Raw genomic sequence first — 23,372 nt, 5'->3', positions numbered from 1 at the left:
GCTGGATGATCTTGGAGGTATTTCCATCCTAGGTGAACCTATGATTCCAAGTTAGGTCATTCCTGTAGCTCCTCATGCTGGCTCTCCTGATGTCAGGCAGAACCACAGTGGGTGGGAAATGCCCTGGCCCTGCAGCAGCCCCTGAGTGCTGGGTGCTGGCCACAGGGCTGGCTGTGCCAGGCTGGCTGTGCCAGGCTCAGCCCAAGCACCAGCTCCTCCTGGAGCTCCTGGCTTTGCCAAACCCCCCCTGTGTCTGCAGCTCAGACAGTGCCAACCAGCAGCTGAACCTGCTCTGGGTGAGCAGAGCCCCAGCTGGCTTTGGAGAGCAGCAGAAATAGATTCACCTTCACTTTCCAGCCCTTTCCAGGGTCTCTTTTCATGTTGCTTCTTCCAGTAATCCAAGGGAAAGCCTCGCTCCCGAGTGGTAATTGAAAGATATTGCACTTCTGCTGGCAGCAGGGCTGAATTAGGAGCAGTTATTTTATCAATAATCTTTTAGTTAGCAATCAAGGAGATTTCAGGATTTATTCTGCCCCGAGGCTGCCAAGCCTTCCCCAGGGGAGTGGTGTGAATGATTCCCAATGCTCTGCCTGCACCAGGGTCAGGCTTTGCCCTTGCTCTGCCAGGCTGAGCCCTGCCTGCTCCAGCCTCCCCTCGGCATGGAATGGGCTGGGATCTCAGCCTCTGATGCTCTGCAGAGCGATGAGAAGGGGCTGAGAAAGGTGGAGAATGGCTGGGAAGGGTGGAACAGGGGCTGGGAAGGGTGGAACAGGGGCTGGGAAGGGTGGAACAGGGGCTGGGAAGGGTGGAACAGGGTTTGGGAAGGGTGGAACAGGGTTTGGGAAGGGTGGAACAGGGGCTGGGAAGGGTGGAACAGGGGCTGGGAAGGGTGGAACAGGGGCTGGGAAGGATGGAGAAGGGGCTGGGAAGGATGGAATAGGAGCTGGGAAGGATGGAGAAGAGAGAGGCTCTGCTGAGGTGCCATGGGCATTCTGGGCTCCCTGATCCCTGTGGGATTTGGGGAGCAGTGGCTGTGGGTGCTGTGATACTGGGTGTTTGTTGCAGCTCTGCTGGAAGGGAAGTGCTTGGAATGTGGATTCTCTGGCTGTTGGGATGGGGGTGGATTCTTTTTTGCTGTATTTTTGGGGTTGTGCCTGTTTTGTTAGCAGCTTTCTGAATGTTTCATTTGGGGATGTGAGTGATGGGAGGTACAGGAGCGTCTTGTGTTCTCCCAGATAAAGTGTGCAAAGAGGTCTGAAAGGGATTTTAGAGGCCCCTCCCTCAAATAAGACACAAAGAGCTGAAAACCAGCTGAACTTGTGAGGCAGGACTGAGGGCTCTGGGTTTATCCAGACACTCAGATATTTGGGGTCATCTGGCACCAGCAGGAGAAAGGAGCAGGGGGGCTCCCCCAGACACTGCTCCCCATCCCAGCTTTCCCATGGGGATTGCTCCATGGCAGCTGGCTCCAGGCACTGCTGTGACATTCCTGGGAGCAGAGGCATCCCCCAGACTGTGTCCTCTGAAGAGCACTCGAATTAAACATGGGGCAGAGCTGTGATCAGGGAGCCCAGCCCAGCCTGTCGGGAGCCTGGTGGGGAGCATCAATAGTTAATAGAAAGCCACTTATGGCTCTGCTCCTGCTAAATCCCCCATCAATTATAAATCCAGCCTGAATTATTCACTTGACATTACTTAAGTCGTGCTCTGCTCCTAACAATTTTTGAAAAACTTACTTAAATACACGGTGGTGAGGTGGTGGACTTACCACACACTGTCGAGGTTTAAAAGGGGGGGTGTTGAAGGAACAAATTCCTGGCAGAGATTGGGTTAAAAATCCTGTCTTGTTTAAGAGCTGCTGCCTGTGTATGTAGATACATATATAGAATATATATACAATATACAGAATATAAGGTATTTTGTTTTCACAGCTCATATTTATTAGTGGAAAATCCTGTGCCACCATGCCCAGCCAGGCTTAGGGTGTCTCCATTCCATCCCTCCTTCTTTTCCCACCCAGTTTAGGGCACTTGGGAGGCAGCCTTGTGCCATTCAGCAGGGAACACCCAGAGAGGAGCAGGGATGAGAGCTGGCTGTCAGGCAGATGGCTCTGCCTCATGAATTTTGTAAGAAGGATGGGTTTTGAACATTTTCCAAGCATATTTGGTAATGATGGGGGTAGGACTTGGCCCTGCTGGACTCTTTGCTCTGGCTGCACAGCCTGGGTTTCCTCCCTGGAGCTGGAGCTCTTTTTCCAATAAAATCTGGATCCCAGCCTGCAGCAGCTCCTCGTTTCTCAGCTGCTGTGTTGACACCCAGAGCTTGTCAGGCCAGCCCCAGCCCCCTGGTGTCCTCTGACCATGGCGAGGAGTGAGGGATGGATTTACACCTTGGGGAGCTTAAACCCAAGGCTGCTCTCTGTGTTCATTGTGTGTGTCCCCTGGGGAGGCTGCAGTGCTGGGAGACATGGACAGGGGGTGGGAAGGATGGAGGTGGGGCTGGGAAGGATGGAGAAGGGGCTGGGAGGGATGGAGGTGGGGCTGGGAGGGATGGAGGTGGGGCTGGGAGGGATGGAGAAGGGGCTGGGAACAATGGAACAGGAGATGGGAAGGATGGAGCAGGGGGTGGGAAGGATGGAACAGGGGGTGGGAAGGATGGAACAGGGGGTGGGAAGGATGGAACAGGGGCTGGGAAGGATGGAACAGGGGCTGGGAAGGATGGAACAGGGGCTGGGAAGGGTGGAGAAGGGCTGGGAAGGATGGAACAGGGCTGGGAGGGATGGAACAGAGGCTGGGAAGGGTGGAGAAGGGCTGGGAAAGATGGAGGTGGGGCTGGGAACAGTAGGAACGGGGTCTGGGAAGGATGGAACAGGGGTGTGGAAGGATGGAACAGGGGCTGGGAGTGATGGAGAAGGGCTAGGAAGGGTGGAACAGGGCTGGGAAGCATGGAACAGGGCTGGGAGTGATGGAGAAGAGCTGGGAGCAGCAGGAATGTGGGACAATGAGCGGCTGTCCCAGGGTCTGGGTCTCCCTCCTGAGGCTGCTCTTAGGGGAGGATGGTGCTGGCGGTGCTGCCTGCACGGCTCGGATTTCAGGGCAGAATTTGAACATCTGGATGAGGGCTCTGGGATGGAAACTCAGCAATGGGCTCCAGCCATGGGCAGGAGCTGCTCAGGTCTCTCCTCCTGGAGAGCCAGGTGCCTTCTTGGTGAAATGCTTAGGGAAAAACAGGGGCTGACCCAGCTGGGATGAAGCCCTGGCTGGCCAGGGACTTTCTGGGTCCCCTCCTGTCCCTCTGTCTCCAGCACAGCTCCACTGAACCCTCCCCCAAGAACACCAGGGGGGCTGGTGGGTGCTGTACGAAAATCAGCTTTCTTTAATGAAGCTGTGAAACTCATCAGCACAATAATTAACTCATTTTACAGAAAACTGAGGCACAGGTGTGAAGATATTCTTCACAAGTTTGGTTTTTTTTTTTTGGGTTTTTTGTTTTTTTTTTGTGAGAGGCTCAGTGTAAATAGTGTAAATAACCTTTTTTTTTTTTTTTTCCTCGTTCTTTTGCTGGCAGATCTTTTGCCCTGGCCCTGCTAGGGCCACGTTGTGTAACACAACAGAGCTGGATTAGGGGTTTTTGGTCACTTGCAAACTATAAAGGGGTTTATTTTTGGTGGTTATTTTTTGTGTGTGTGATTTTTTTGGTGTGTTTTTTGGGGTTTGTTTGTTTGGGTTTTTTGTTTGTTTGTTTATTTTAAATTTTTGGGGGGTTTTGTGTGTGTGTTTGGGGGTTTTTTTGTTTCTTATGCTTTTTTATGTTTGTGTGTGTGTATTTTTGGTTTTTTTTGGTTTTTATGGTTTTTTGGTGGGGTTTTTTGTGTGTGCTTTTTTATTTTTTAGGGGTTTTGTTTTTTTTTATTTTTTGGGGCACTTTTTGTTTTGTTTAGGGTGGTTTTTTTATTTTTGGGGGGGTTTGTTTTGGGGATTTTTTGGCTTTTTTTGGTTTTGGTTTTTTTTTGTTTTGGTTTGGGGTTTTGGGGTTTTTTTTTGTGTTTTTTCTTGTGTTTGTTTTTTGGTGGTGTTTTTTTTTGGAGTGTGTTGTGGTTTTTTGGTTTTTGTTTTTGGGTTTGGTTTTTTTTTGGGGGGTTTTTTGGGTTGATGTTTTTGTTTTTGTTTGTGGTTTTTTTGGGGGGGTTTTCTTGGTTTGGTTTTTTTTTTTTTTTTTTTTTTTTTTGACGCTTCCAGCGCAGTGGGAGCTGGACGCCTTTGAGGAGCTGCAAGGACAATTACCATCAAAGGCAGCCTGTCCTCAGAGGTGATGGAGGAGCCAGGAGTGAAAGCTCTGCTGCCTATTTGCTAATTAGGGCTGTTGTGAGTCTGCTTTGCCTTTAAAAGAGTCAATTCCTCAGGATTCCATCAGCTGCTCACGCACCAATTACACGGTGCTCACACTCCAGCCTTCAACCCGGCGAATTTTGTCACTTCAAACTTTCCCCAAACCCCGCGAGTTAACGGCTTAATTAAAAATAATCATGATGGATGAGTTCTGCAGGTGCAGGCTCAGTTATTAGAAGAAAAGGGATCCAAGTTGGACTAATTAGATTACACTTGAGGTGGATGGGAGCGAGCAGAGGTGGTGTTGTCACAGCAGAAACACAAACAAAAATACAGAAACACCAAGTGGTGACAAGGACGTGGTGCTGGCCTGGGAATCCTTTGGAGTCCCAGGGATCATTTCACTGCTGGTTTTGTTTATCTCCTTTTAACCTCTCTTCAGATAATTCTGAGACAGAATTAGCTGGGGGAAAAAAAAAAAGAGCCTCTTAAGGAAAAGAAGGTTTAGAAATCCCCTTCCATGAGGGATGTGCAGAATATTTTCAGGAGTGAGAGCAGCTCCCTGTGGAGCATCACTGAGTGAGCTCCTGTCCTCTTGTCTCGGGGAAACCTTTAATCCAGGCTCCCTGTCAGCAGGAATCAACCTCAGCCTTCCAAAACCATGGTTTCTGACCCACCAGCAGAGCCAGTCCTTTGCTCTGGGGCAATCTCTCCCCCGGTGTGAACGGGAGAATCTGGTTTGGAAATGTATTCAGAACCAGGCAGAATATATATTTTATTTATTGATGATGAAATATACATCAGCCAGGGGTTCTGAGCTGGTCAGGCTGGTCCTGCTGTGCATGTCTGACTGGTTTGGTGGGAGCAGCCAGAGATGCTGGTGCCAAAAGGGGTTTAACAGCAGAGGATGCTCCTTTTAGCCCCTCAGGTCCCTCATGGTGCAGATTGCCCAATAATTTGACTTTTCCCCTTTATTTCTCCCCATTTTCTGCTCAGAGGAAACAAAAAGCCAGCTCTGCCCAGTGTGAGGGTGTCAGTGCTCAGCCCAGGGACTGTGTGAAAAGAGAAAAGCTCCTTGGATTTACATTTAGATAGAAACAACGTGTGTGTCAAAGGTGTCCAGCAGCTCCCTGGGTGCCAGGGGCCTGGTGCTGGGCCTTGTCAATTTGTGCTCTGCAGGCAGTGTTTTTCCATCTGAAATTGAATCACTGTGGCAAAATTATTCCTTTCCTTGAGACAATTGTAGGGTATGGAGAGAAACATGAGGTGTCTCCGTGGATGAGATTTGGGACAGCTGGGATGGGGGGTTGAGCAGTGTCAGCTCTGTTTTCTGGCTCACATTTAAATCACCCCTCAGGCGGGGAGGGGACCTCAGTGTCACCCCAGGTCCCTCTCTCGAGGCCACCAGTGTGTGTGCCACAAACTGGGGGTGCCAGGGGTGTCCTGGGGGTGCCAGGGGCAGCCCCAGCTCAGCAGCATCACCTGGGGTGGTCCCTTCCCTCTCAGCATTCCCAGGCTCATGCAGAAGGCAGCGAGCTCAGGGGGGACCCCTCCAGCCCCCAGGACATTCTGTTTGCTGCTCCCACAGCCATCCCAGGGGTTTTCTGTGTCTGTGGCCAGAGAAGTGGGTTTGAGGTGCTGGGAAGGGGATACTGTTCTGTGCCTCCCTGCCCATCCCTGTTAACAACAGCAGGACAGAGGTGTGGAATTAAATGCAGCCACTGAACTGTATTTGATTTGTGCCATAGCCTGCAGGTGAGTCAATAGAGGCTCTTATCAGCCTGTGGAAGGGCTCAGCTCTTATCAGGCAGCAGTTCCACTCCCTGCTCCTGCAGTCCCAAGTACTGAACCCAGGCACGTGGGCACCCGGAGCTTGGGGCTCTTTCCTCCTCTCAGGGTTGGTGTTTCACTGTGAGTCCCGTTCTGAGCCCCTGCAGTCCTTGATGAAACACTTCCCTTGATGAAACTGCTCCTTTCCACCTTCTGCCTGAGCCAGGAGGGAAGTGGAGGGCTTGGAAACACCAAGTTTCAGAAAACTTCTCAGCAGCAGTGAGGTTTTCCCCAACGCCAGCGCGTTCCCAGGAGCTGCTGTGACACCCAAACTGGGCTGTTCCTTTCCGTGTTTTGATGAACTGAGATGCTCTTCCCCCAGGGCCCTGTGTGCCTGGTGATTCCAGGCCTTCCATTATTTACTGTGACAGTGTGCCAGCTCCTGTGCCCTGGCCTGTCTCAAGTCATCCCTCACCTTGTCACCGCCGCCGTGGCGATTTCACAGCTGGCAGCTTCCATCACTGTGGATCTGCTGCTCCCTCCTCTCTGCCCTGTGATGGCCTGGGAGCAGCAGGAAGGGTGTGGAATGTGATGAGCGAGGGTGCAGGGCCTGGCTGGTGTCCTTGGTGTGCAAGGTGGGCGATGTTGGTCCATGGAACTGTGTGGGTCGTGTCAGATTGTTAATCGTGGGATGGTTTTGGTTGCAGGGATCTCAAAGCTCATCTGGTCTCACCCCTTGCCATGGCAGGGACACCTTGCACTGTCCCAGCTGCTCCAAGCCCTGTCCAAGCTGGTCTGGGACACTTCCAGGGATGGGGCAGCCACAGCTTCTCTGAGCACCCTGTGCCAGGGCCTCACCACCCTCCCAGGGAATAATTTCTTCCCAATATCTCATCTAACCCTGCCTCTGACAGTGGGTAGCATTCCCTCTGTCTTGTCACTCCATGGCCTTATCCAGAATTCCTCCCCAGCTCTCCTGGAGCCCCTTTAAGGACTGGAAGGTGCTGGAAGATGCAGTTTATGTTCACAGGCACCACAGGGCACCGTGCCTCTAACCAGCCCCTACCGGCAGCACTGGGCTGGGTGTGGGATGGTTCAGCAGTCCCCATGCCAGGTGCAGACCCTCTCCTGGTGTCCCCCGTGCAGGAGCAGCAGCTGGCAGAGCTGGCAGAGGCGAGGCAGGGGCTGCAGGCTGACCTGGGCACCTCCATCCGCCGCATCGCAGACCTGCAGGTGGCCCTGGAGGGGCTGCGGGACAGCGACGACAGCGACGCTGACAGGTGAGGAGCAGGGCTGGGGGCTGTCGGAACTCAGCGCATCCTTTTGGATGTCCAGAGTTGCTGAGAACCTCGTCAGAGGGCTCGGAGACCCTGGCATGCTGCCCAGAACACCTGGGGATTTGATTTTGACCCTTGGAGCAAGTTGCCAGCTTTGTATGAGGACGTGAAAGTCACACAGGTGTGAATGGTGTAATAACAAAATGATCACAGGGTGAAAATGTAGATTTTAGGATTTTTGGTATGGGGGTTATGGGGACAAGATGGAGGAATCTGGGCGTGTCCAGCCTTTCTTTCTTCTTCTTGTTCTCCATTTTCTGCAGTACTGTTGGCACTTTGGGATTGGTTTAGAGTAGAAGTGCACTGTCTAACATAGGTGACGGGTATTGGGAATTAAGTGTAAATATGTTATATGTAGTTTGTAGTACAAAAAGACAACACCACTTCGGGAGTGGTCAGAGTGCCTGTGGCTGCCCTGCTGAGCAGACCTTGGCTGGGTAGAGAGAAAATTTTATAGATAAGAATTATACCGAAAAGTGAAGAGTCTGGACTCATTCTTCAGTTGTGCGGGCCGAAGCAGAGACATCCTGCACATCTTGGGGCAGCAAATATCAACAGAAACCTGAGAGGGGGGAGCTGGGGTGTCGGGATCTCTGGCTTATCAGAGTGACCCCAAGAAAAGTTCAAAAGTCTCTTTTCCCAGCCTGGCGCTTGAAGAAGGAGTCAGGGCTCTTAATTTCTCGGTCTCAAGGTTGTTCATTGTTCCTTATCTATAAAATTCTTTCTCCTGCCCTGCCGAGGTCCATCCAGCAGGACAGTTCCAGCAGGCACTCTGCCTGCCCCCAGGGCAGTGTTATGTCTTTATACTAAAAACTACGTACACAATGTTTGCAATTACTTCCCAATACCTATCACCTATGTTAGACAGTGAGCTTCTACTCTAAACCAATCTAAAAGTGCCAACATCACAGCAGAAGATGGAGGCCAAGAAGGAGAAAGGCTGGACATGCCCAGATCCCTCCATCCTGCCCCCTGAACCCCCATTCTAAAAACCCCAAAATCTCCTTTTTCACCTTGTGATAAATTCACTAGCATTCTTCTTAATTTGTCGTGGCTTGCAGATCTTCATCTAAGGTTGGTAACTTGCTCCACGGGTCATAATCAAAACCTCAGGGGCATTTTGGGCTGTGTGCCAGGGTCTCTGAGACCCCTGCAGGAGTCTTGGCTGCTCAGGACAGCCAGAGGGATGTTCTGGGCTCCAACACTGGGGGAACTGGGGGAGCTGGGGGGCTCAGCTGCTCTCTGCTGAGGAAGGGGCAATGCCAGGGTAGTTTCATGTCCTCACCCTCACATGTTTGCCCTGCTAGGAGCAGAAAATCTTCATGTCAATGGAAGGTTTCATGGGAAGTGTCACTCTTGAATTCATCCTGGGTGGCCCAGTTTAAAGTGAGCAAAAAGGGTGGGAATAAACCCATTTGTACAGCAGGTTCCTGGCAGCTGTTTGTTGGTGCCCCCAGTGATTTTCATTGAGTGAAAATCCTGTTTTGATCATCCCCAGGAGCTGCAGAGCCAGTGAAACTGGGTGATTGGATAGAGGGCTTTACTAGGAAAAAAATGAGGAAAGAATTCCAGTGCATTTTTCAGGTGTTATTTCTAAAGCCCTTCAATTTTCCCCTCTGCCATGCAGCTAAAGGGGCTTCATGACAAATGGAGACCAAACAGAGGAATGAGTTTAAAAGAGGAAAAAAAAAAAGAAAAATAAAGCTGAGGTGTGCTTGTCACCACTTGCTCTGTGTGGTGATTAAACCAGGGAAGGGTGAGATAGAAACCGTGAGCTTAGACACTCAGTGCTTCCCAAAAGAAGAGTGATTTCCAATGCAATTGATGCATCAGTGGAGGTGAGAAGTGCTTCCCGGCAGGGAAGGCAGCCCCGGGGAGGAGCATCACTCCCCGAGCATCGCTCCCCGTTCTGCTCCCTCCTTTTTCCCCTGCAGGGAGCAGGGAGGGGTCTCCAGCCCCACTCCCTGGGGCTGTTTTGGGAGTGTTCCCCAATGTCTCGGTTTGAGCAGACAGCTGTCTGCTAAGGAAGGCAGGAAATGGAATATCTAAACCCCTTCCCTCTGAATTATTGGAATTTTGGAATTTAGGGGCTCTCAGGCAAAGGTAAAGGAACAGGAATTACAGAAAATAGAATACTCAATACACACCCCCAGCTACATCTTGCAGCCTAAGACACCTGGCTCAAACCAACTCCTGCCCTGGCCACACTGGCTTGGTCTGGGAAGTTTTGCACCTGCTGGGAAGTTTAGGATCAGTGGGTTTGTGGTCCCCAGGAGCCACCCCTGACCCTGTCCCTGCTCCTTGCAGCGTGCGGACGGCGCGGGAGTCGCTGTGCTCCAGGAGAGACACGTGAGTGACCCCAGGAGATGGTGACAGAGCCTGGGCTGCTTCTGCCACAGCTCAGGGACCACCAGCTGCTGAAATGAGGATATTTTTTTTTTTTTTTTTTTTTTTTTTGTGAAAAAATCCTTTAGGATTTCACTGCAGCAGTGTCTGCTGCAGCTGCATGGGCAGGGCTCACACTGGCATCCAGATGTGGCCCATTGACCCACTCCCACTCCCTGTGAGCTCTGGCTCTTATCCCAAGGGATGCTTCCACTCCTCTGGGCTGTGCTTTGAGAGATTATAAAGATGATCTGTGGCTTTGAAGGAAAACTGAGATCCTAAAGGATTTCATCCCCTACACGTGGTCTGGGGGCTCCTGCTGGGTGGGCTGGGGTATCCCAGGGGTGCACAGGGCCCTGTCAGGTACCCAGGGTGGCAGCAGCTCTGTCACTGCAGTTCCAGCCCTGGGGAAGTCCCAGGGGTGTGTAGGGCTCTGTGGGGTGCCTGGGGTCACGCTGGCTCTGTCACTGCACTCCACAGGCAGTGCAGGGTTTTCCTGCTCAGGGTCTACAGGGCACTTGCAAAAGCTTGAGGAAATAATGAGTGGCAGCAACCAGGCTGCCTGGAAAGGTTTCTTTTCCCTCTGCTGGTGCCACAAACCAGCTGCTGTGGTGGAGGTGTGAGCACCACCCCACTCTGTGCCCTGTGCCACCATCAGAGTGACCCACAACCCAAAATGAATATAAGTTCACTCTTAATTCTTCTCCAAGGAAAACCTACAAACCCTAATGAAGCTAATTAAGGGCTGTTTAAAGGAGGTACAGCTCCTTTAAAAAAGAATACAATCTTTAAGAGAGGATAAATACTGATTTCCCAATTACATTGTGGGCCCTCAAGCAGCCACCAACAAAGAGTGCGTTAAAGCTCTACAGGACAAAAATACAAGAACTTTATGACTCCCTTCCCATTAATAGGCTAACCTATATTCAAATAGGAGAATTAATGCCAGAATGAGTAACCAGGGTCCTCCCTCCACGACGCAAGCTTACATTATTAACAAATCACCGATACACGACAAATCAAACAAGCACAGCATCGAGTATCTTGTTAACCCCACAGAGGAGCGTCCACTAAGAACGTCTCTCCTGTCCCCTCAGGGATGCCTGCTCCACTGCTGGCTCCGTGCTCAGCCTGGAGCCTGCAGAGAGCGTCAAGTCCTGGCCGAGCTCCTCCTCAGGCTGGACGTCCCTGCTGAGTGCCAGCGTGGCCGGGAGCGTTTCAGCACCGTCTGTGGGCAGCCGCAGCACCCAGAGCCTCAGGTGAGGGACCCCAGCCCATCCTGGGGGTGCTGGGGGGTGCTGAGCTGGGGGGGCTTCCTCTTGGGACATGCAGGACGGAGCTCAGAGGGACCTGGGGTGTTTAATGTCAAAAACATCAAATCAAGGGAGGCAGTCACTGCTACGCCGGGATCAGTGAAACACCAGATGAAAGTCACTACATCAAAAACGTGCTTCAAGCAGGAAAATATCCCTTGATGTGTTCTCTGGAGATAATTTAAAGAGGCATTGCAGCCTATTTGAGGATTTGTATGCCATATGCTCGCTGCTGAGGGAGAGGGATGCGTTTTCTACTGGTCTAATATCAAACATGTTAATTTTTGGTGGTGATGATGACAGGCTGGGGGAGAGATGGAGAGGGGCCCAAGCACCTGCACAGCCCAAATGTCCCTGCTTTGCTCTGTGGGTGCCCATCCTGAATTGGTGCCTATCAGAGGGACCACCCAGTCCAGAGAAAAACTCCATTTCTGTGTCACAGAGAAATTCGTGTGTTTCGTGTGTGAAGCAATCACATGGCGTGAGTTTGGAAAAACTCTGTAAATCAGGGTCTGGGGCTGCACTGTGGAGGGAGCTGGTGAGGGTGGAGGAGGGTGTAGGAGGTTTGTGAGGGCAGAGATAGAGCAGGGATGGAGTCCTGGGGCAGGGAGCAGAGTGGGCTCCAGAGAGCATCATCCCCCTGTAGGGAAGGTGGACGAGGTGCCAGCCATCCAAACTCAGGGTGGGCAGGGCTGAAATTCAGGGTGGCAGGGCTGGCAGTGCCCCTGCTCACAGCCCCTGCGGTTCAGGACCTCCCCACCCTGCTGCTCCCCCAGGGATGCTGTCTCAAGACATGCATCACCACTTTTCCAGTTTTTCTCCCCATAACCAGGGCAGGTGCCAGGCTGAGGCTGTGCACAGCTCCCTGCAGGTGTAGATGCTCCAAGGTGACAGGATTTGTCGGGGTTGTGATCACAGTTTCACTGCAGACATTAGTATTAATCTCCCTGCTCTGATTCTGGAGAGCTCCATCCCCACAGCCCCCACCTGCCTTGTACAGGAGAATGGCTCTTGTCAGAAATGATGATCCCCTGCAGGAAACACCCTGGGTGAGCTGGAGCAGTCTGGGGAGGTACAAGGCAGAGTTTAAGAGCAGCCAGGCAGGGCAGAGACCTGTGGGGAGGTCACAGAATCCTGGAATGGTTTGGGTTGGAAGGGACATTAAAAATCATCTCATTTCAACTCCCATAGACCAGTGATGAGTGGGAGCCCTGAGACCAGTGAGCTGAGCTCACTGGCACCCTGCACAATAAATAAAGCCCTTCCTAAGTGCTGCTGAGGAGGCTTTGGTCCAAATGACCCAGCTCTGGTCATTAATGAATGACAGAAAAACAGGCATTGTGCCCAATACCTTATTTCTGAGCTGAAACAGCTTGGATTTATAGAAGATATGCAGGCTTTCAGGTTGGGCAGTGGGAGGAATTTCCTCATGGAAAGGGTGGTCAGGCCTTGGCAGGGGCTGCCCAGGGAGGTTTGGAGGCCCCATCCCTAAGGAAGGTGGCACTCAGTGCTCTGGGCAGGTGACAGGGTGGGGATTGGTCACAGCTTGGACTCGGTGCTCCTGGATTCTTCTCCAGCCTCAGGGATTCTGGGGTTTGCTGGGCTGCCTGTGGCCTTTGTCCTGAGCCCAAAGCAAATTTTTGTCCTGAGCCCTGGCCACAGTGTGAGCATCACCCTCTGTCCTGGGGCTTGAGAAGGGGCAGATTGCAAATGCTGGTGTGGGAGCTGTGTTTGGCTGCAGCTCATCTAGCATGGAAATCGAGCGAGGAGGGGATGAAATCCAAACAAACAGGAGACGAGACTGGAGGTAATAAAAATGAGATCAGGGAAACGAGCTCTTCCTTATTAAGATTCCTTTGTCTTACACAAGCTCCCAGTAATGAAAAACGAGTCCTGCTCGTGTTGGCTGCTCAGCACCACATCTGGGCTGTTTGCTGAACAAACAGCTGCCAAGAGGCAGAGGAGAGCAGGGAGCTCTTATCACCCCTGTGCTTACAGGAGGGAGAGCTTTGATTAACGTTGCCTTTAATTCTCTGCTATTTAAATTCCTGTACAAAACGCTGGCCAGCAGAACTAAGCCTCCATAAATATGACACAGCTCAGGGTTGGGATAAATATGATTTTTTTTAAAATATTATTATTAAGAAGCCAATTTAAAAGTTTATGTATTTGTTCTGGTCTTTTCCAGGCAGGTCAGGGTTGTGCTGGGATGGGAGGTTATCCAGGGGTGCAGTCAGGGAGGGAATCCACAGCCCAGGATCTGCCTCTCCATCCTGCATCCCACAGGACTGGGGCATCCACAGCCCTGGCATCACCCCAGGATCACCCTGACATGCAATTCCCCTCCCACCTTGGCTGACAAAACCAGGAGCCCTGGTCCCAAGGCTGCTGGGGATCCGACAGGTTTATTTTTAACCACGATTGTGTCAGAAGCAAATCATTACGTGGGAAACTGGGAGCTCTTGTGTAGATGATGGTGTGACAAGAAAATCCTCTTCTGACAGAAATGAGGCCAATGTCTCTTCCCTCCCTGAAACTGAGCTGTCTTGGTTTTATCTATCAGCTCCCAGGAAAAGCATCCCAGCCACACTTTCGGCCCTGGTCATGTGTTGCAAAGCATGTGTGGATTTTATTGTATAAATGATTTCAACTGGTATAATTGCAATCATGCTAATTGCTATGTAATCTTCGCTAATTATTGTTGTATGTCATTTGGTTTGGTGTGAATGGCAGATTGCAGAGCTCTGTTGGCTTCCAGGTGCCTCCCAGGCATCTTTTGCTGGGAAAATCATCTTCCCTGAGGATGGTGGAGGAGCAGGGCTCTGCTCAGGGCTGGAGGGGCCAAGGGTCCTGCCTCCTGTGGCACCACCTTCTTTTGGGGCTGCCTGTGATTTCCTGGGGTCCCTCTGAGCCCTGGGGATTCGTGCTGGGAATCAGACAGGAATTTAGGGATGAGCAGAGGATGCTGCAGGATGGGGGGTGACCATCTGGCTCTTGTGTCCTGCCATGTGAGGAGGATGAGGATGAGGAAGGTGAGACATGATTTTGGTAGGCATAAGGGAGCAATTAAATCACGGAATGGTTAGGGTGGGAAGGAACCCTAAAAATCATCCAATCCCACCCCTTGCCATGGGCAGGGATACCTTCAACTATCCCAGGTTGCTCCAAGCTCCATCCAGCCTGGCCTTGGACACTTCCAGGGATGGGGCAGCCACAGCTTCTCTGAGCGCCCTGTGCCAGGGCCTCAGCACCCTCACGGGGAAGAATTTCTTCCCAATATCCCATCCAACCCTGCCTCTGGCAGTTTGATGGGTGCAGAAAATGGGAACTTTTGGGAGAGACAAGGATGGATAGGACAGTCTTGGCCTTTCACTGGAAACCAGGGCATGGAGAGTGTGAAGTCCCTGCTTGGGCTCTGGGCCAGTCATGGAAGCTGGAGCAATCCCACCTTTGCAGCTTTCACTCCATTTCAGACTCTGAAGGTATTCAGGAAAGCAGTACCTGTCAGTCATGTTGAACAGGACAATAAATACAGTGTGTTCAGTCCTTGTTCACAGCCCATTAGTGGTTCTCACATCTCCACTTGCTTTTATCTCAGCCTTAAAACCCAAATAAAAACCCTGATGCCGGTGTTTAATTTATGAAAGCCATTAATGCAGCACACAGGTTACAATATTATTTGGAAACGTGCAGAATGAATGGAGCAATTTCTGTACAAAACCTCACCGAAGGATTACGCCAGCCATTTAAGTAAGATGCAATTTAGGATCCTAAAATCCAGCATTATTGGAAATGCCTCAAACTATTAATCAGCTGTGGTGCTTCAGCAGTGTCAGCATGGGATGGACCTGAAGGGTGCAGTGATTCAGGGAGATGAAATCTCTGGTTAATTCCTTTTGTGTTGAATAATCAAGTGATTTAGGCTGGTTAAATGGGCAGGGAAAGGCGTGGGTACCAGTTCAGGGGGGCACCAGGAAGCTGGAGCTGCTCCACTGCCCCTTCCCTTCTGCAATCCCGCATTCCCCAGCTCTGGAGTTTGTCTTCAGCCCATCTGGGTATGTAAATTATTTCACGGCTCAGCGGCAGAGCCTGGTCCGAGCGTCCCGGGATGATCCCCTCCCACCCCATTCCCATGGCAACAGCGGCATTCCCAGGGCAGGAACCCTCATCGCTGCTGCTCCCTCCCAGAGATTCCTTTGTTGTTTGGGTCCTGCTGCTTTGCTCTGCCCTGTTCCCTCTTTTCCCCTCCTCCTTTCTTTCCCAAATTCACATCCCAGTACGGCCAGACCTCGTTTCCCTCGGCTGGCAGTGATGGGGTACCTGGGAGTGGGGACAGTGCCACAAAGCCAATGCTTGGAGGGGATCAAAAAGTGTCCCAGCAGGGTCTTAGTGACACCAGTGACCCCAAGCCCACTGGTGACCGCAGTCCCCCCATCCCTGTGGCAGGTGGATCCCATGTGGTTCCTGCATCATCCCTTGTTTGGGATGTGATCCCTTGTCTGGCCAGCCCCCCTCACTGTGCAGGAACATCAGATTCAGGTGTAGCAGGGCTGCTGTTTGAGCAGCAGCCTGGGTGAAACATGCCCAGCAATAACATTGAGATGTGTCGGGGGTGTGCTGCGAGCCGCTTTCATAAAATTTTAGTGAATAATCTTTGACAGAAATAAAATAAATCCTACATATTGCTGTAATCCGTCAAGAAGAAGGATATTTGGAGGTAAGTGCTGGCTTGGCAGAGCTGAAGCTGGTCACACCACACGCTCTACACCAGGAATTATCCAGGCTGGCTGGCCTGGGCTCATTTAAGATCACATCCTTGGGCATTGCCCAACTGCTGGATGCAGTAGTGAGTTCATCCCGAGACTCCCACGGCAATGCCAGCTTTTCACTGCTCAGCCTTGTCCTTGCTGGATGGCATCCCGCTCACTGGGAATCCCACAAGCTAAACTAACACGGGTTTCTCTTGTTCAGGGTGAGCAGAGACACCAAGGACCCCGCTCTGAGCCGCCCCCTCTCCTCCCGGAGCTCTGCCCGCCCCGCCGAGGCTGCGGACCCGGTCAGGACAACGAGTCCCCTGCTGGGGGCCAGAAGACGGGAATATGGAAAACCTCAGGCAGAAGAAGAGCAGCTGGAGAGCCCAAAGAAGCCCGTGGATAGGATAGGAGACACATCCCCATCGCTGCTGCGCCGGGGCGGCTCCCCGGCTGCGGACGGGAGGTTCCCCAGCGCGGTGTCCCCGCCGGTGCCCAGCAGGAGGAGGCTCTCGGTGGCCTCGGGGTCGGTCTCGGTGGCCTCGGGGCCGGTGCCCAGCTCTGCCGCCCTCTCCGAGTACGTGGAGGAGCTGCGGCGGCAGCGGGAGCCGGGGCTGGGGGACGCCTCCCCGCTGCCCATTTACCGCACCACCGGTGCCGCGGCCCTGCGGCGCTCCAGGGCTGCCCTGGCGGCCGAGGAGCCCCCGGGGAGGCTGGAGGGGGATCAGGCAGGGGATGGAGATGGAGCTGGTGCCAGCCTCACCCGCTCCTCCAGCCTGCGGAGCATGGCCTCGGAGCCGGCCGAGCCCCCGCGTTCCCCCGCGCTGAAAATGGCATCGAAATTCGGCTCCTACGAGTCCCTCCTGCCGGCCCTCGACGGCTCCGGCCGCCGGCCGAGCTCCCCGGCTGCCGGGATGGAGGTGCCGCGGCTGAGCTCCTGGAGGAGCTGCCTGGAACCCTCTCTGGAGGATGTGGAGCTGGGGAAGGAGCCGGAGGGATTGCTGAGCTCCCTGTCCAGCGATGGGCTGGGCGAGGGGAAGGGGAGCGACCCCTTCAGCTGGAGAATCCCCACCCTCAACTACGAGAGGAGAACCAAGGTCGACTTCGATGATTTCCTGCCGGCCATCCGCAAGTCGCGCTCCGCCAGCAGCCTGGCCAGGGCCCGCAGGGACAGGAGGGAGCACCGGGCCCTCACCGTGCGCTTCGAGGACGAGGCCATCGCCTCGGGCAGCCTGGAGCCCTCTGACACCAAGGGCGCGGCCAAGTGCGGGGAAGAGCCCGGGGACGTCTCTGACTCCTCCTCATCCTCGGGCTCGCACCGCTCCTCCCGCAGCGCCGACAGCATCAAGCGGCGGCCGCAGCCCCCGAGGGCGGCCGGGGAGGGCTCCAGCGGCAGGGCCGGCAGCCAGGGCAGCGCCATGAGCCGCCGAGCCGAGGCCGAGGGCAGGGAGGACGATGTCAGCAGCATCATGAAGAAATACCTGGGTAAAGAATAAGGTAAGTGTGCCAGGCAGTGATGGCACGGGCTCAGAGCTGTGGGTGCTGGCCCCGAGGCTCGGCGGCTGTGCTGGTGCTGCTGGGGAGTGTGTGGGGACAGGATAGCTCGGGACAGCAGGAGTCCCCATGCTCGTCCTTGTGTGTCAGAGCATCCCAGGATGTCCCTCGGGGTGTGTGGCACTGGGACTGGTCACCCCTTGCCTTCGCACCTTTGGAGCTGCAATGGGGACACTGCTGGTGCCAGGGACAGCCCCAGAGCTGTCCACAGCACCAGCTCAGAATTCACTGGGGTTTCCCAAAACCAGCATCCCTCAGCTGCCACTCCAGCACATGGCAGACTCATCCCCCCAAGCGCTCCCTCCTCAGATGCCCAAGTTTCTTTTGGGTGATTTTCTTTCTTGGTGATTAGAAATCAGCTCAGGCTGGACGCTGGGGGTTCCCTCTCTGGTGAATGGGGCTCCCAGCTGGCCTAGATGTGCTTCCCCCAGCCCTCAACAGCCTCTGACACCCACTTGGATACCATGTCTGGATTGCAACTGACACTTGGAGAATTAGGATTTATTGCTGCAATCCAGGTTTGAAAGTGGAGTCCCTAATGAATGCGCCACAACTGTAATTAAGTGTTTAAAATAGATTAGAAAAACATTTTGTAAAACCATTGCCTTTAGAGTAACTTATTGGATGTCAAGCTGTGACCAAATTGACTAAGCCAACACACGAAGGGAGCGCATGTTAATAAAACATTTCTTTCCAGGAAGCAAATTTGCATAATACAACATTCCACTTTCTGCAGGATCCATTTCCATCAAGCCCCAGCCCGCAGTGATGAGGGGCCATGTTGGGCACACAGCATCCCTGCTCCTGGCAGAACCACCTCACGTGAGCAGAGACTGCAGATGGCTCCACAAAAGTCATGGGATGCTTCTACAAACTTTTTTTGGTCCTGGACATACCGTGGTTTCCTCTTGCTCCTGCCCCATTTCCCAGCTTTGCTCAGGGCCAGCCGCGGGGACAAGGACTTTCCTGTTCTCCTGGAGTTGTTTGACTTGGGAGTTGGTGCTTAAATTCAAACCCAGCGGCTGCCACAGATGCTGAGGATGTGCCATGGCCTGGGAAAGCCGCTCTGAGAGGAGCTGGAGGGACACCAAACCCCTCCTTTGTGACCCAGAGCTGCAGCCCAGGTGTCTCATCCCACACTGCACTGCCCAAAAATCAGCTGATCTTGAGGATGCTCTTGGGTCTCAGTGTGACACCCAGCAACAGCAGAGCTCTGAAACTCTCATAATTCCACAGGTATTTGATGGATCCATCTGTGCTTCCATGGCTCCAGCCTGTGGGGGACACCTGGGCTCATACCAGTGGCTTGCAAGGCACATGGGCGATGGAGGGGCTCTATTTAATGTCTGCTTGGTTTTTACACAATAAAATATTTGCTTCTTTGACACACAGGTCCCTTCTGGTTATTCCTTTCCCCACGATGGGAGCAGGTCCGTGGAAATTGTGCAGTGCAGAGCCGAGCACCTCCTTCCACAAAAAAGCCTCTTTTCTCAGCCTCCCCCTTCTTTCCTAGAAGAGATCCAAACTTATTCCTTGATCAGAGGTTTGGGGCAAAAGAATACACCATGTCCATGCACAAATCTCTCCTCTCCATCAGGCATTTCCAAGTCATTTGCTTGGCTAGGAAATTTCCACCAATTTGCACGTTCTCCTGGAACCCCCCCTGGGACAGCCACCGGGCAGTGGCAGCTTGAAAGGCCAGTTGGGCACTGTTCAGCATTTTGTTTTGCCTGTTGTATTCTTCACCTTCACTTCTCATTTAAAGCAGAGCCTTGCAGCAAGCAGCATTTCCCTTGTCAGCGATGGATGGGGAGCCTGGGGATGAGGGCTCACATCAGCGCCTGGCTCAGCAATTCCCGGCCATTCCCGGCGGCTCCGCAGGGCTGGCAGCCTGGCAGGGGGCAGGGTGACATTCCTTCTGCTCCCACGTGTCCCTTTCAGGACGTGTGCCTCATGCAAGGAGGCAGCAGATGAAGAAATTGCCTCTAATTAGTTTTAAATTGGTCTTTTTTAAAAAATGATTCCGCTGTTTCTGGGAGGGAAAAAGCAAGTGCTTTTCTCTTTGCAGGGAGTATTGCTCCCCAGGGGGATTTCACAGAACCAGGGAATCACAGAAGGGTTTGGGTGGGAAGGGACCTTAAAAATCATCCAATTCCTCCCCCTGCCATGGGCAGGGACACCTTCCACTGTCCCAGGTTGCTCCAAGCCCCATCCAACCTGCCTTTGGACACTTCCAGGGATGGGGCAGCCACAGCTGCTCTGGGCACCCTGTGCCAGAGCCTCACCACCCTCACAGGGAAGGATTTCCTCTCAATATCCCATCCATCCCTGCCCTCTGGCAGTGGGAAGCCATTCCCTGTGTCCTGTCCCTCCATCCCTTGTCTCAAGTCACTGCTGAGCTCTCCTGGAGCCCCTTTAGGCACTGAAAGGGGCTCTGAGCTCTCCCTGGAGCCTTCTCTCCTCCAGGGGAACATTCCCAGCTCTCCCAGCCTGGCTCCTTGGTCTGCCCCAAGCCAACTGGTGGCACCTGAGGGGAGGGACACCAGTGGCACCTGGAGAAGGGACACCCAGGAGCAGGAATCCAGTGCTGCCCCACCTTTGGCCTCTGAAGTCTGACCTACAAGCACCAGCGGCCAAGGTGTCACTTTGCAGCTCCTTTTTAATCTCAGCTCCAAACGTGACACAAATTGCTCATTATTTGTGGCTGTGGCAAAATGATTCTTCTGACACAAAGCCTTTGATTTGGAATTACTACAGCGTTGGCTTTGCTGGAAATTAAGCTGTTCCTATTTCAACTTGCGGGAGAAAAGCAGATTTGTGTGTAATACGCTGACTTCTTTCTTTTCCTTTTGCTTTGCAGGACACAAAGGAAATTGCTCTGTCACTTGGAATGGCTGTGCACATCCTTTAATGACAAACCAGGACAAAAACGATGCTTGGCCTGGAGCGTTGCAGGCTCAGTCCAGAGAATTGTTTGCCCTTGGAGCAGCCAGAGAGCAAAGCTCATGGATGGTGAGACCCAGCCATCCATCAGTGCTGGCTGGTGGAAAATACGGTGTGTGCACAGCACAGGGGGGAAAACTCTGGTTCCTGCTCCCCCTGGGAGGCTCAGGAGACACAAAACTGATGGCTGAGCCAGCCAGGAGCAGGACCACGGCCACTTATAGCCTGGAGTGGGAGGACAGGAGTTATTCCCATTGCCCCTGTGTTTTAGCACGTTCACCTGCTCTCAGCACAAGAGTGTCACAGACATCTTTTATGAAAAATCCTTTCCTTAGGATTTTTCCTCCTGAGAAGCTGAGAGGCCTCAGGAACAAAATGTAAACAATGGTTATCTGCTGCTGTGGAATGCAACAGGTGCATCTGGGATTGGTCTCATAGAATTGTTTGTAATTAATGACCAATCACAGTCCAACTGGCTCGGACAGAGAGTCCGAGCCACAAGCCTTTGTTATCATTCTTTCCTATTCTGTTCTTAGCTGGCTTTCTGATGAAATCCTTTCTTCCATTCTTTTAGTATAGTTTTAATATAATATATATCATAAAATAATAAATCAAGCCTTCTGAAACACGGAGTCAGATCCTCATCTCTTCCCTCATCCAGTCACACGAGAGCTTTGCCCTGTGCTGCTGGCAGGGATGGAGGCCCTGGGGGGGAATGTGTGGAGGCTCCATGTCACCCCTGGAGAAGGGAGAGGGCTGTTCCCAGCACCCCTGTGCCCACATCCCTCCCTCTCCAGCAGGGGCAGACCCTGGCAAAGGGAAATGCCTCCACATCAAATGCAAAAGCATCCAGCAATGAGACTGCCAAAGCTCTAATTGGCATAATTAAAGCGTGCTCTGTGCTCTGGCTGTGCCTGTGGAAAGCTTTCCCCAGAGGAGTGATCTCTGTGAGAGCTCCTTCTTTACATGATGCCCATCACTCAGGACTGAGTGTCCAGAGCCATCCTGCAGCACTCCTGGAGCTTTCCTGCTGGCAGAGCTTCCTCTGGCTCATCACATCCATCCCTCATGGAGAATCCAGAGGCAGTGCAGGTGAGCTGGGCAGGCTTGGGTGCCATTCCCAGGCCCTGCTGAGGTGGGTACCAGGGCTGGAGACCTCACTGGGCTCCCCATCACCCCCCCTTAGCCATAGCACTTTGCAGGAGCTGAGCATCAAGGAGATCATAGAATTCCTGAGTTGGAAGGGACACACAGGGATGATGGATCCAACTCCTGGTCCTGCACCAGACCACCCTGAGAATCCCACTACGTGCCTGAGGTGCTCTGTGGCCTCCTCCAAATCTCTTAAAGCAATCAGGGAACTCCATTTAGTGCACTTCCAAACAATTAGCTGGGTCTGTAAGCCTTTTTTTCCAACAAATAAGCTGTTTTTCCCAGCACCTGTATCTGTGAACGCTCTCCACAGAGAACAGCAGGCACAAATTTCCCAAGGATTTTTCCGGGGGAAGGCAGTGAGAAGCTCAGAGAAGAAGAGAAAACAATTCTTATCTCTACTTGCTGCTCCTGTTGTTTTGCACATGTGGAATGTGTTATGGAGATTGTTTACCCAAAGTGATTTGTTAATTGGACCCCAGTGAAGGTTGTTTTGATTCCTTGACCAACTGGATCCACGTGTGTCATGACTGTCTGGAGACAGCCACGGGTTTTTCTTTAGTATTCCTTAGTACAGAGTATCTTTGTAGTATAGTATCTCTTTAGTACGTAATTTAGTGCAGTGTTAGTGTAATACACAATAGTTTAATAAAGTAATTGTTCAGCCTTCTGAATCATGGAGTCAGAGCACATTTTTCCCTGCCTGGGGGATGCCTGTTTCCATGATAAACGCTTGGCTTTGGCTCCTAACTCTGCCCAGGGGGTTGGGAAGCACCCAGAGCTGCACATCCTCCCCTGGCAGAGCAGCCAGGGTTGTGCTGATGGGTTGGTGGCTCTGGCAGAAGGACGGGGACATGGAACCCCCACCTCTCCTGGGCTGTGCTCAGCTCCTGCCCACGCTGACAGGATTCAATTTCACGGCACTTGGATGCAGCGAGTTAATTCCTGATTGCTGCCATGCACGGAGCCTCTCTGCCATCAAATGTGTCCCTTCCAAAAGGGAGATAGAATTGAAATTATTCCTCCTTGGGGTGGCTCAGCAGGCGTGGCAGCCTCCCCCCTGTCCTGCTCACTGTTTGCTGTTGTGGCTGGGCTCGTGCTCCAGCAGTGGCCAAGGCCACCCCCAGCACTGGGACTTCCAAATGGGTTTGGAATGGGGAAAGGGAGCTGTGAAGAGCTGAGCCAAGAATTTGGCATGGTGTGGCAGTGCAGGGATGGGTGGAAAATGAAAATGGACTGGATTTTTCAAAGCAAGGCTGCCTTGGCCACCTTCCTCATCCCTGTTTGGATGGAGAGCAAGAATTGTGTCCCTGTGCTGTGCAGGGCCACTGAGGGTGACCATAAATCCCCTGTCCCATCAAAATCAGGGTCTTACCCCTGCCCAGGGTGTCTCCTCCCTGCCAATCCCAGCATGAGGCCTGCCAGGAGGAGGGCAGGATGTGCTCCCTGCCCAGCTCCTGCCTTTCCCCCTCGCTCAGGGCCATCAGTCAGGCTGGGGCTCGTTTTTACCAGGCTGAGCTTTATCCTTGTTGAAGTCCCGCTGGGATTTCTGCCTCAGTGCCAGCCAGCCCACGCCCTCCCGCCGTGCCGGTGACAAGAGGGTGACAAGAGCGTGTTGAGCTCCCGCCGGGCTCCCGGCAATCCCGGCAGAGCCTGGAGCATCCCGAGCATCAGCTTGGAGCATCCCGAGCATCTGGGGAACATCGACCACCCCACACCCACACCTGCCAGTGCCTCCCGCTCTCCGAGGGCGAAAAAAATCCCTGAAGTCAGGACAAGGAGTCAGAGGGGGCTCTGAGCTGAGGCTCTGCTGGGCTCGGTTTAGGCTGACTCTGATCC

The 23,372-nt window shown here is 52.9% G+C and overlaps 1 protein-coding gene across 1 annotated transcript in view; it reads left to right on the top strand.

Moving 5' to 3' along the window:
* Positions 1 to 18,827, top strand: part of MYO18B (myosin XVIIIB) — a 66,558-nt gene extending 47,731 nt beyond the window's left edge. The window contains exons 42-46 of the mRNA XM_066562470.1: positions 7,245 to 7,378; positions 9,743 to 9,784; positions 10,918 to 11,079; positions 16,105 to 17,381; positions 18,175 to 18,827. Coding sequence (XP_066418567.1) covers positions 7,245 to 7,378; positions 9,743 to 9,784; positions 10,918 to 11,079; positions 16,105 to 17,380 — 1,614 coding nt within the window. The 3' untranslated portion in view covers position 17,381; positions 18,175 to 18,827. The remainder of the gene's footprint in view (positions 1 to 7,244; positions 7,379 to 9,742; positions 9,785 to 10,917; positions 11,080 to 16,104; positions 17,382 to 18,174) is intronic.
* Positions 18,828 to 23,372: the final 4,545 nt, after the last annotated feature.

Source organism: Molothrus aeneus, chromosome 18, assembly GCF_037042795.1.
Source record: "Molothrus aeneus isolate 106 chromosome 18, BPBGC_Maene_1.0, whole genome shotgun sequence".
Lineage (NCBI taxonomy): Eukaryota > Metazoa > Chordata > Aves > Passeriformes > Icteridae > Molothrus > Molothrus aeneus.
The sequence above is the reverse complement of the archived record's forward strand: the minus strand, read 5'-3'. Positions and strand labels throughout refer to the sequence as shown.